Source organism: Diplotaxodon limnothrissa, linkage group LG20, assembly GCF_057381915.1.
Source record: "Diplotaxodon limnothrissa isolate DT_005_m linkage group LG20, D_limnothrissa_male_GT1.1, whole genome shotgun sequence".
NCBI classification, from domain to species: Eukaryota; Metazoa; Chordata; class Actinopteri; order Cichliformes; family Cichlidae; genus Diplotaxodon; species Diplotaxodon limnothrissa.
Window position 1 is genome coordinate 6810596 of NC_140615.1, and position 13235 is coordinate 6823830.

At 40.4% G+C, this 13235-nt stretch overlaps 1 protein-coding gene across 2 annotated transcripts in view; it reads left to right on the forward strand.

Moving 5' to 3' along the window:
• Positions 1 to 1798: 1798 nt before the first annotated feature.
• The window catches only part of chl1a (cell adhesion molecule L1-like a), a 34042-nt gene continuing 22605 nt past the window's right edge, over positions 1799 to 13235 (forward strand). The window contains exons 1-13 of one of the 2 annotated variants that reach the window (XM_085343820.1): positions 1799 to 1900; positions 5029 to 5191; positions 5565 to 5673; positions 5773 to 5960; positions 6063 to 6185; positions 8153 to 8323; positions 8648 to 8686; positions 8834 to 8945; positions 9051 to 9232; positions 9367 to 9501; positions 10022 to 10162; positions 11856 to 11967; positions 13000 to 13163. In XM_085343820.1, coding sequence (XP_085199946.1) covers positions 5110 to 5191; positions 5565 to 5673; positions 5773 to 5960; positions 6063 to 6185; positions 8153 to 8323; positions 8648 to 8686; positions 8834 to 8945; positions 9051 to 9232; positions 9367 to 9501; positions 10022 to 10162; positions 11856 to 11967; positions 13000 to 13163 — 1558 coding nt within the window. In that variant the 5' untranslated portion in view covers positions 1799 to 1900; positions 5029 to 5109. Of the gene's footprint in view, positions 1901 to 5028; positions 5192 to 5564; positions 5674 to 5772; positions 5961 to 6062; positions 6186 to 8152; positions 8324 to 8647; positions 8687 to 8833; positions 8946 to 9050; positions 9233 to 9366; positions 9502 to 10021; positions 10163 to 11855; positions 11968 to 12999; positions 13164 to 13235 lie in introns of those variants that run through there. The other variant, XM_085343821.1, reaches the window with a different exon arrangement.

Sequence of the window (13235 nt, forward strand, 5' to 3'; positions counted from 1 at the left end):
AATATTTGGTCCTGTCTAGTTTAAGAAAGAGCAAGGCTGTTAGACTTAGAGTTGGGAAGGTGCGGGTGACTGTCCCAATCACAAGAATTTGATGGGGTTTAGTTAGCAAATAGCCGAAAGACTAAAACACAGTGGACAATATATTAGGTCAATGCCACAAAACATAAAATTCTCAGGAGAATTTTTAAGCAATCGGCGGGCAACCTGCCTTATTTCATGGACACACACATGCTGAGAGACACACACAGACACACACGCACACACACTCACAAACGTACACAGTCTCTCCTCTCTCCTTTTCATCGGGCTGTAATTCGTGCCTGCTGCAGCCACCTTTAACGAGGTAACTCTATACTGGATGTATTTACTTAGATCAGATAAGTGGTCGTGCTACAGCGATTGTCTTTTTATTCACGTTAATCTGAATGCCCATTCAGCCTAATAGCATGTCAAACGATGACTGAATTCGGAAGTCTGTAAGAGGCTTGGCCTTTTAAGTTTTTATGTGTTTACAGGAACTGTGCTCTTCTAAACATGGAATAGGTTCATTTAAAGCGATGACAGCTCTCTTAAATGAAGTGCATAATTATGTCCAGCCCTTCAGTGCTAAAAGCGACTTTAGGTTAAACTGTAGTCAAGTGAATAAAACGCTTTGATTTAAAAGTAAAAAAGCTGAACAGTAAAACTAAAAAGTGCAGCTTTTGTAATTGTAATTGTAGACAGATTGTTAAGATATTTAGACTTCTAATTTTAGTGCAAATGCTTTTCTTTTTTTTCTTTAATTGCTTATTTTTACTTTTTAATTGGGGTTATAGATGTCCTAAAAGTGAGAGAATATTGTGTAAGCCAAGCAAGGAGCTTACACTAGCAGTCTTCAGACTTTAATATACTAGAGAGTAAATGTCAGCTCTTTTTCCTGCTTGGATGACCCTACAAGGCACCATGAGAATTCTTCACCCTCTTAGTTCAGTCATTATGTCTCCATTAGAATAAAAAAAAATGATGTCTAAGGTAGAGTATTGTAAAACAAATCTGGAACAAACTCAAGACCAATTTAATATGTCTTGCCCATATTGCAAATCCCTGCTTTTTTTTTTTTTTTTTACTTGGAATATAAACAAGACCTGATGAGGGAACTACAGTTAGATAACATCAGAGGCTCTACATACGAGAAATATTTGTTTGAATAGCTGAATGAGAAATGCAACCTTCGTAACATATCTCCAGATAAGAAACTACCTTGAGAAAATACAGGAAGGTAAAGCCAAGTCATGCCTTTTATCAGTGTTTTTCCATGCCTCCGTCTATCAATACCCTGGAGCACTGCATGGGAATGAAAGTACACTTCCACAAAAGATCTGGCCTTCTGAGAGAAGATGACTCCGTTCTCTTTTCAATGGAGCTAAGACACACTGCATTAAAATCATTGAGACGGTGTAAATGGGCGTGCATAGTTTGTAGAGGGCAGGATGGAAAGATCAAGGAAAAAGGGTGAGAGAGAGTGAGCTGGAGAGGGGGACAGACATGCCTGCGCTTCCTCTCCACCCATTCTTTAATGCTTACTGAGTAGCCCCGCAGTGCACCCTTTGTCCCAGTTATTGTCACAGGCTTAGAGAGCTTCTTTGCCAAGTGAGAGGCTTTGGCGACATATGTCACTTCAGTGAGTCTCCTGTCGCTCCTTGAGCTGCTTGAGTAGAGGGGCGGGCAGGGAGGCGTGTCTGTGTACCAGGAGGGGAGCAACGTGAGGTGGAGGAGGAAAGGACATGTCAGAGATGTTGATTCAGAGAGAGTTGTTGGAATGATCCCCTGGAGGTCCTGTACTTTTTATGCGGACTTGTAGGGCTGCTGCCTTGAGCCTCTGCTAGAGGTGGACATAAGATGTCAAATGACTCAAAAAACTGTAAGTATTGGTTACTTCATGAACAGGCTAATTTGTAGTCCTTGGGAAATGGTTGGTTTCTGTGCTTACTCCCTCTGTATTTGAGTGGAATGACATAAAATCAGTTGTCTGTAAGTTTGCAGCCTGTACTCTGCAGCTGCACATGCACAGTCTGCAGAGCTTCTGGTCTGTCCGAGGAAAGGCTGTACTAAGTTTGCTTTTAAGGAAGTAGAGGAGATCATTGTATACAGTGTGGGCTGACAAGGATTAGTCATGTAGAAGACACACTCTCTTCTGGCCAGGTATTAGCCTGGGTTACACAATCCCTGTGGATTTGTGGCTATGAGCTGTCATGTGTCAGGTAATGCATCTCTCAGCTCCGAAAACAAATCCTTTGTTATGTGTTTACATAGTGACTCCACCCCATTTATGCTCCAAGGATTTTTGAAATGGACTATGTCAGCTTTGTTTGAGTTCTCAGTGAAGTGGCAGGTTTGCAGATCTCGACGTGTGTGCAGAGTTGAGTAATTTGCCTGACCAACAAAGCAACCAACAGTGCATTTGTACCACATGAATGAAATTGGCCTAAAATCTGTTGTCGTGTTGTTAGGATAACTGAAAATCTTTTCAAAAGCTCGAGCTTCCTTTTCCCCCCCTCCTGTGTCACTTGAGGACTTGCGGGCCTCTTGCCTGAAGACGACTTTGCAGAGTCTGTTTGGCTGATGGAGTTTTCTTCCTGTCACATAAATCTCAACACTGTCACTAAAGTTGTTTTTAATGCCAGTGCAGTGGTACTCTGGGTGGTCTCCAGTGGAAAAACTTTATCTGTGTGTGCCGGTGTGCGAGTGTGTGTTTTCCTCTGGGCTTGAAATACACACTACTGTTGTACCAGACTAGAATAAGCGTGGCTTCCAGCTTCACTGCAGCATGAAAATGTTTGTTCACTCCACTGGAACAAACATCTAACAAGCTCTGTAACTGTTCCAACTCAGGAAAGATAATCACAATAAGACCTTATTGCAAACAATACTTTGCAGCAATCTCTCTTAATTTGTTTAATTGGTTCTAAATTCGAGTGGCTTAATCCTAAATCGAGTCTATAACAATCACCACATTAACCTTGCTCACTAAGTGGGAGCAGCACATGCAGCCATGTGTCCTTAGAAGAACCCAGAGTAGCGCTCAGCCATTGTTAAGCAGCGTACTGTATGACTGCTGGAGCTCACCGACTTCATTCTACTGATAGCAGGATTAACTGGAGGGTGAACCCATTTGGCATTGCCGGTGCTGCTGCCACAGTCTCAACACTGTGAGAGCTAAGCCGTGAAACAGTGACGGGCTTAGACCAATTTATAAAGTGCCATCTTGGATCTAGCGATCGTTGCAGACAGCAGCTTAGCTTTTGTGCCAGTCGGGTTTACTGTAAGCATGTCATGCGATGCCACCAGCCAGGCTTTACAGTTCAAAGGGTAATCACAAAACAAGTGCTCTGCCACAACTTCACAACAATGAAGGACATGAAATGGCTGTTGTCTTCAATAGGATATCTTGCATCAAGCAGTCACAGCTTCTTTAAACTGACCGTTTTCAGAATATTAAGTTTGCTTTGTTTTGTAATCCATTGATATTTATCATGGAGCCTGTTCAGAAATCATTCAGCATATTTAAAATAACAAACTAAGGAAGAACATTTAATATATTTTTAACTGGGATTATTATTGCATTATGTGTTTTCAACAACACCTTTGATGACTTTCAGAAATGAGCCTGTCTGTGCTTTATCAATCAATCAAAATTTATTTATATAGCACATTTTAAAGACCGAAGTACACCAAAGTGCTTTCCAGTAAAATCATGATACAGATAAAAATCACAATATAAAATAGAAATTACAGATATAAATAAAATATAAAATAATTACATAATCTAAATGCAAAGCCAGATGTAAATTACCCTAATTAGCCTTGAATGCCAGGTTAAACAAATAGTTTTTAGATGTGATTTAAAAGACTGAATGGAATCTGATGCGCGAATATGAAGAGTTTAAGAGTATTCCATAACCTGGGTGTGGCAACGGCAAAGGCACGGTCTCCTCTGGTCTTCAGCCAAGACCAGGTTGCACTAAGAGCAGTTGGCCCGATCTTAGTGCTCTCTGAGGGCTATACAGACAGAGGAGATAAGCTAGGTAGACAGGTGCCATATTGTTTAGGATTTTATAAGTAAACAATAACATTTTAAAAATCAATTCGATATTTAATAGGGAGCCAATGTACGTTGTCCAGAACAGGGGTGATAGGATCATACTTTCTAGTGCCGGTCAAGAGACGTGCTGCAGCATTTTGGACCAGCTGCAATCGCTGAAGAAGAGAAGATTGTAGGCCCACGTAGAGAGAATTACAATAATCCAGTCTTGAAGTGATGAAAGCATGAATGAGTTTCTCCAGATCTTTGCGTGGTATATAAGGTTTAGCCTTAGAAATTAGGCGTAGTTGGTGAAAGCTGGTTTTTACCACAGTAGAAACCTGTTTATCTAGTTTGAAGGAACTATCCATGAAAACTCCACGATTCCTAGCAGCATCAGTGAGGTGGTTAGCAACAGGCCCGAGTGTGCCAGTCAGTTGTCCCAGAGGCATATTTCTATCATTTAAAGTAAGAAAGTTACGCGATAACCAGTCTTTGACATCCCTCAGACAATCAAACAGAGGATGTAGTGAAGATGAAACATCCCCAGTCAGGTGGAGGTAGATTTGAATATCATCAGCTTAGCAGTGAAAAGAGACATTATGTTTTTCAAAAATGGAGCCCAAGGGCAGCATGTACAGAGAAAACAACACAGGACCCAATGCCGAGCCCTGGGGCACACCACAGCGAAAAAGGGCAGAAGAAGAGGAATATTTTCTCATCATGACAGAGAACGACCTCTCAAAGAAATATGATTTAAACCATGATAGAACATTTCCTTTAAGGCCTACTACTTGTTCCAACCTTGCCAAAAGGATATCATGGTCAACCGTGTCAAAGGCTGAAGTCAAATCCAATAGAACTAAGCGCCCAGAGTCAGCGATTAGAAGAAGGTCATTGAAAACTCTTTGTAGGGCTTTTATGGTTGAATTACTGAGCGTAGGACTTCTGTTTTCTGACTCTTACAGGTCCTCTTTGCCTTCCAAATTACAAGTGACAGCAGTTGACCAACACATTCTCCTGATCTCTGTTGTCTCCAGTGGAGGGTGATGACTTTGGCAGGGAGCCTGTCGCTTCGTCTGCTTTTGGCCTTGACCACCATGGCCTCAGGCCTTAATATCCCTCTAGAAGGTATGAGTGTCATGACACAAGTGCTTACTAGTTCTTACTTGTGCTGTGCTGAAATATGAAGAGTCATTTAACACAGTTAAATTCACATGGAATGCCTGTGCTCTGCTTCATGTGAATACCGTAAGATCCACAGAATCAACACTCATTTTTAAGGCTTTTTAAGGCTAATTGACATAAACTGAGTAAGAGTAAGTTTGTGTTTATTATTATTATTATTATTATTATTATTATCATTGTGTTTGACCGTTCAAGGCTTTATTTGTGCAGTATGGCTGGCATACACTTGTGTGTATTATATCTTATTTACTTCAACAACTTTAGTGTTACCTGTCACCGTTCAGTAACGATTTTTGTATGTGGCTTTATTTCATAGTGGAACAGCCTCCGACCATAATAACGTATACATCAGGTCCCATAATTGTACTTCATTTTGACATGGCCATTACTGTCAAGTGTAAAGCCCGGGGCAATCCACCACCAGAGTAAGTGTTGTCAAGTGACATGAGTTGAAAAAAACAAACAAGCCAAACATTGAAGCCTTGATCAGTTGCATGGATGTGAATCGTATTTTGCTCTAACAGGTACAGATGGGAAAAGGATGGCCAAGCATTTGTCCCCCCAAACTTCCAAACATTCAGAGCAAACCAGACAAAGGGCTTACTTGTGCTTCACAGTGAGGACATGTCCAAGTTCGAGGGAAAATACAGATGCTACGCATCGAACAAGTTGGGAACTGCTATGACAAATGAGATCGAGATTAAAGCTTTCAGTAAGTAATCTTTAGATAAAAAAGATCAAAACCCAGAATTTTGCATTTCAATGTCATCACTGTTTTGTTTTTCATGTTGTTGAACATTTGCTTTTCAACTAGGTATCCCTAAGTTTCCAAAGGAAACCCTCAGTCCCATTGTTGTTAGTGAGGGAGAACCAATCACCCTGAAATGCAACCCACCAGAAGGTGTGGCCCCACGTCTTATCTACTGGATGACTGTTGGTAAGCCATGAGGCGGTTTATCATTTTTGTGATTTATATATTGCGTATTCCAGTTTATTAATTTGTTAAAAAGAAAAAACAACTCTTATTACTGCTTCAAAGCAGTTTTTCTAAAAGTGACTGGGGGACAGCTGAACGATTATTACCCCACTCCAGGCTCGCACTCATGTTTGTGGCGAACCAGATGCTGTATTTAATGCAGTAATAAATACAGCCCCAGCTTCTCCACAGGAACTTGGAGCTGTATTGATCACCAGGGTCTCCACAAACAGGAGTGTAAGATTGGAGAGGGGTGACTGTTCAGCTGTCCTTCAGTCCAGTCATAGCTCTCCTTCACCGGGTGGAGCTGGCTATGCAAGACCAACCAAAGGTCCACAACACTACAGTATCACTGCGTCTAGGCAGGATTGTGATATTGAGGCATTCAGTCATAATGGTAGCTCCTCAACATTGGGGCGCCAGCTGAGTGCATAAACTAGATGTCTAAATCTACAATTTCTCTCATACTGAACTGGATTATTATTGCAGCAGTGCTTCATCAGTAGGCTGACCTGCCTAATGATAGTCTATCGATGAACATTTTTCCAGGAAATGCTTTAAAAGCACTGCTTAAAAGATCACAGCAACACTCAAGCTAGTGTTTTAATTTTTCCTCAATGGTTTGTAGATGAAAAAGGAAAAAGGCACACTAACTATTGTATTTTTACATGATAAAGCCCCACTTTTTAGTAAAGTTGGTCATATGTTCTAATGAGTGCTATTGAAATTGTTCAAATAGGCACCCAGAAATTCAGGAAAAAGGAGTAGTGTCTCAGGAAGAGCTTAACCACATGCTTTGATCTGCTTTGCACACTTGGGGCATAAATGTGCCAACCACATAATATAAAGATTCCTGGCTTCCTAATTTTCCACATATCCGGTCAATTACAGCATAATTGTCAGTGTGGTCAAATGACTACTGCAGTCTATTACTGTCTATGATTGACATGTTGCATCTAGTAGTTCGGAAGGTGTTTGACGTAACAAAAAGTACTTAGTTTAAGCCATGCCTTCGCTGTTCCTGAGTTTGTTATTGGACTTGCACTGTGGAGCGCTCAAAGCTGGGGTAGTTTTAGATAGTGTGAATCTCTATCTGACTGCACCAGAAAATCCCCACAGATGAATGTGGCTGGTGACACATTGTATCCTCCGGCTATCAGCAAAGTTAGCAGTGACAGTAAAGACAGTTCAGGTAAAGGTACACACTTGAGGTCCAAGTGTTTATTGCACATCGGGGTTCTTTTCCCTCCACCACCGCCAGAGAAAGTGATTCACTGTGTATAAGGTCACCTCAGTTGTGTCTGAAGTACTTCACTGAAGATCCTCAACCTCCTCCAACAAACCTGACTGATGTCAGGAAGAAAAAGTTAAGAGGCTTTCAGCTGCTCAGAAGGATAGATCCAAAGCCATAGGGCAGAATGAATGAAAACACTTGTGCAGAGCTGTTGTTTTATATTATGTTTCAATCTGGTTTTTTTTTATTAGTTTCTTGATACAAGATGCAATGTGGAATCGAAAGGCTGCCATTAAGCTTAAAAAACTAAACAGATGTTGTCCATCTGGTGACATCTCTGTGTCTGCTTTGCGTCCACAGTTGTGCGTGTCACCGATCCATTATTGAAATACTGGCTATATATACCTTATATTCTGTTGCAGTGCACTTATGAGTTCACCAGGTCTTTGCAAGAACACTCTTTAGAGAATAACTTCCATATAAGATATTAGGCCACACTGCAGTTAATTTTCAGGCATGGCTGATTTGACGTGTTATCATCTAAAAAAAGTCCCTCTGATGCACCCTTTAAAAGTTTCTGTCCAATTGGCGCCTTCTTATCAGCCAACATGAATTTCCTAGGCACATGCTATGAAGAGTTACAATTGTTGCAACAGTGATTTCACATTATTTATACAACTATGTTGTTTTCCAGATCTCCAGCACATTGAGCAGAATGAGAGGGTTTCCATGGGAACTGATGGCAACCTGTACTTCTCTAATGCCTTAAAGAATGACAGTCGCCAGGATTACGGTTGCTTTGCTGCCTTCAACAGGATACGCACAATTGTCCAGAAAAACGCCATGGCTGTCGTGGTCAAACGCTGTAGGTTTATGACAAAATCTCTCTGGCTTGGAAACTGCACTGTAGCTCACTTGTTTAGCATTTTGTCAATATCAGACCTGCAAAAATGTTACGTGTGGTACATCTCATCTTATCACACAATCGAAGATGACCAAATCACTACGACTTCTTCAAAGCAACTTTTGATCTTGTAATGAAGCGGGGCTTGCCTTGTCATGTTAATGCTGAAGGAAGTTTTTGTTATGACTCAGACTGATGACTGATATTGCTGATTGTGTAACTTTTGTTGGTGAAAACAAGCCAACACTCTTACTTCCAGTAAAATTGCTCCTGTATTTTATTATGTAAAACCTGCCAATGACTCTTCAGAGAGCAGCCACACTCGTGAGTGATAACCACACATCAAAGCTTTCTTTCATATTATCTGAACAGCCACTAGAAATTGACAATAAAGCGTGTGTGCAGTTTAGAAAATAAGTGGATAAAATTATACATCAGAGCAAGAAATTATATTGTCTGCTTTCGATGCAGCTGTGGCCCCCCCAGCGAGAATACCCAGCCTTTTGCTGCCCTCTGGTGTTCAGACTGAGAAGGTGTTGTTGAAGGGAGAGGATCTACAGCTCGAATGTATACCCGAGGGATTGTAAGTGCACATTCTGTATCATCGCTTCTGCAGTCATGTTGTCACCATATATAAATAACCGTTTTGTTCATTATGGTGTTAACACGCTATTGTCTCACAATCTAGCCCTACACCATCTGTGAAGTGGATAAAAATGGGAGAAGTCATGAGTCCTCGGGTAAAATTTAACAACTACAACAAGCTGTTGAGCTTATCAGCAGTGGAAGAGAGTGATGAGGGGAAGTACATGTGCACAGCTGAGAACTCTGCTGGGAAGGCTGTCCACTACTTTGATGTAATAGTGGAAGGTTAGTCAACATCAGGAGCTAATTACGCTTCTATTTGTGGGCACATTTGCTTATTTGCATCAAAGAGAAAGCTCTTTGATGGATGGCTGTTTGTTTTATCTGAAATCATCATGACTCCTCTTAACATCTCCCAGAGCCACCAAAGTGGCTGACAGAGCCTCCTCAGAGCCAGCTCACTGTGATTGGGTCTGATGTGCACATCAAGTGCTCCGTCAGTGGAAAACCACAACCAGCAATAACGTGGAGGAGGAATGGAGTAATGTTCACAGGTGAGTGAGAATAATTGTTGATGTGGTTTAATTCATATTGCGCCTCCGGGCAGGAGGGCAGTGCAATGAGCAGCTATCCCTGACGTCAAGCTGGAGTAATGTGACAGGCAACAGTCTGCTTAGTGTTTGAAATGATGAGATAACAGATTTTATTTTTCTCCTTCAGAAGTTGAAAGGCAAGGTATGCTGAAGCATGCGCTAATTAAAAGTAGTTGGTGCCTTCTCTTGTACAGTGTCTGAGTAGGAATCATTTGTTTTGAATATTATTAAATTTCTCAAAAGGAAATGTGTTGTGGCAATGTGGCAATATACACATAATTACGTGGGTTTTTAAAAGGTTATATTAAAGAGAAGCTGCTATCTGACTCTTATATATTTAAGTTGTATTCAAAACATCTAGATTTTTTACAGAATTATCCAACACTGATGCTGGTGCTATCCTGAAAAGAACATGTTGATATATTGAGTTGCTTTTATGATGATAAAATTGGTAATTTATTTATGTCTGTGTTGCTGTCAGATGACCCAGATAACAGGATGCAAGTGTTTGATGACACTGTGATACTTTTCAATGCCAAAGCAGAGGACAGTGGCGTCTACCAGTGTGAAGCCTCCAACAGACACGGAAATATTCTAGCCAACGTTAACATCGTGATCATGAGTAAGTTCTGTGTTGTAGTGCTTTACCTAAAAAGTAGCTCATAATATAACATCTTATAATAATATGCTATAAGGAACTGTACTGGAAGCCAGTTTTCTTTAGCCAGTCTCATTATTTTTGCTGATAGAGATTGTTTTCCTGGTATGATTCATAAGAAGAAACACTTACACCCACTGCTTCATAGCCCTGAGATTTTCTCCAGTATCTTATCATTGTACATCTAAGATCCACATCTAATCATTATTTGCCTATTAGGGTGAATGTAGAGTTTTCTTTCAGCTGAAGTCTGAGTGGACTTCCATTTGCTGTAGTATTCTTTAGAAATGATAATGGAGCCTTTATCCAAAGCACCTCTTTTCTTTCTTTCCTCTCATTCACACAGTGGTGGCAAGGAGCTCTAATGCAAGCGTAGCCTGATCATCAGGAGCAATTTCAGGGTTCAGCGTATTGACTAACTGCAGTGTAACTGATTTCTTAGTTATTTGAGTATTTGTTATGCTTAAATGATTTAGATCATTAAGCACATTTTAATATTACACAAAGATAACCCCAGTAAATACAAATGTAGTTTTCAAATGATCATTTTAAAAAGTTCTTCAAAGATACCTGGAGGAAAAAGCAACTACTGGTCTGTGCCAGTCTTAGCAGCAAGAATTGCTTAGGTTGGACAGCCTTGAATAAAAACTCCTTTCTTAGATTATCCAGTTTTTAAGGTTGAGTAACTAATTTACTACATTTTAACACTTGGTTAATGTTAGTTGTTAATATTACTTCTAAGGCATGAGTCACCAGGAGACATTAAAGGACCAGTGTGAAAAATTTAGCAACACTTTAGGAGGAATTTGTAGATTTCAGCCAAATAAATACATAAAATAAATTAAGATTATTCTAATACTTATTATACTTATTCAGTAAAAGGACTACGTGTTAGAATCCCTGATAATGCTTTGCTTCAAATGCAGAAAATCTTGAGGGATGGCTGTTATGAGGAAAGGCAGCCCAGAAACTTTACCAGCGAAACACATCGTTGTGTGCCTCAACTTCACACGTGTTTCGGTCTTTTACCCAAGCTAATCTGCCTTTTTTTTTTACCTTCCTTGGTTAGGGTTTAGGGATCTGATCTAGTTTTCTACAATTTTCAGTTGCTAGTTCCCGGACTCACTGAATGATCTTTGTAAGTTTTGGTCTGATACAACATCAAAAACAATGATAAAACAGCATATGTGTTAGAGTGGACCTGCCTTGTGTCTCTATCTTCACATCTGGTTTCAAGACCGCAGGACACCAACAGCATTTTGTTCCTTTTAGCTATTATCTTAGCTGCCTCAAATGACCAAAATGCGGTGATCTTATATGTGCAAATTACTTTCATGATCAATTATCAATCACGAATATGTGAAAATTAGAAAAGTCATTCGAAAGATGGAACTAAATTTACTGATGATGAAGATCACGTCCGTTTAGTTTGTGTCCATTAAAGTATTGTTTAACAGGCAAATAGTTTTATCTCTACAGTCGTGTTTGATCCAGCTGTGGGGACTTGACATAACTAACTGGTGTGTATCTATGGATTAGGGCACAGGACTGAGAAAGATCATGTTCTTGGATCAGTAGAATTGTGCAGTGTTACCAGAGCCTGTGATTATCTGTATTTTCTTTGGCATTTGAGTCAGCTCCTTCCTCTTGCTTTTAGATATGGCTCCGCTTATACTGACAGAGAACAACCAGGAGTATGCTGCAGTAGTAGGAAAGGAAATCACCATGAACTGCAGTGTTTTCAGCTCTCCACCATCCAGCATCTCTTGGTAAGTAGAGCTGGGTTTGTCTTAACAAGTAAGACAAGCAAGCAAGTTAAAAGCGTCATTAGTAATTTACACTTGCCTGCCTTTTAAAATATAAGAAATAGCCACTTTTACATATTAATGTGGAAGAATGTAAAGAGAAGCAGTCTAAAGAATGAACCCGAGAGCACTATCACAGCAGTGAGTCATGCTATCACTCCCACACTGCTTCAGGTGTCTGTATGACACGCTGTGATGTTGACACTTATGTCTGGTTAATGAGATAATCATCTTCTGTTCCTTGAAATTGGGCAACATGAATCCCATTTACTATCACTGCTGCTCAAAAGAGAAACAGACAGTCCGAGGCAAGACACAGACGATGCCACAAATGCCAAATATTAAGATAGAACTTGTCATTGTAGAAAACCTGCGCTTCATTTCTAATCAGCAACCCTGTGTGTTGCTTTAATTAAGTAAACTGTGTAGCCCATCTGTTAAAGTTTAGTGGTGGTCTTGGGAGCTTGAAAAACTTCTTCATCCCAAGGATAAAGGAGTGCTTGGAGCTCTACACTGGAGAAATCAAACAGCCACTCCACAAACAACATAGAAGAGCCACCTCCACAGGATGAGACTCACCTGTACATTTACACCTAAAGGACAAAAAATATTTTGAGGATGGCAAAGTTCTCATTTTTGCATCAAGATGGTTTGAAAAAGGAGTAAAGGAGGCCATCTTTGTCTGCTGTGAATGACCATCGTTGACCTACATCAGCCACCTACAACGCAGTCCTTTGAATACTTCAACCCCCACTCACACCTTGTCTCAGGTGACCTCAATAGGTCACATGATAGGATCTAGTTGCCTCCTATTTTTCAAGCCCTTAAAAATAAAACACGGAATAATATATGACATTCTTTAAAGTTGCAAAAGTGAAAACACCAGACGCTTTCAAACTCTGAACTTGCAGCAAATCGGCACCTTTTGATTTGCATTTGAGGTGTTGGATAAGTTGTGTGGAAGCGCCAAGTAAAGTTGAAAACTTTCTCTCCTAGGACCAAAGATGAAAAAGCCATCGAGGGGGAAGGTTTCCTTGCTTTTGAGAGCGGACAATCATTGAAAATCATTAACGCGGAAAAAGGTGACAGCGGGAAATACATCTGCGTTGCGAGTAACATGGAGGGCTCGTCGGCTGTCACTGCTGTGCTGGATGTGAAAGGTATCTCAGCAACATAATTACTGCTTTTTGTAGGCAGGGATATTCGTAGTCGCTGCGCACAAAGGTAAAAAG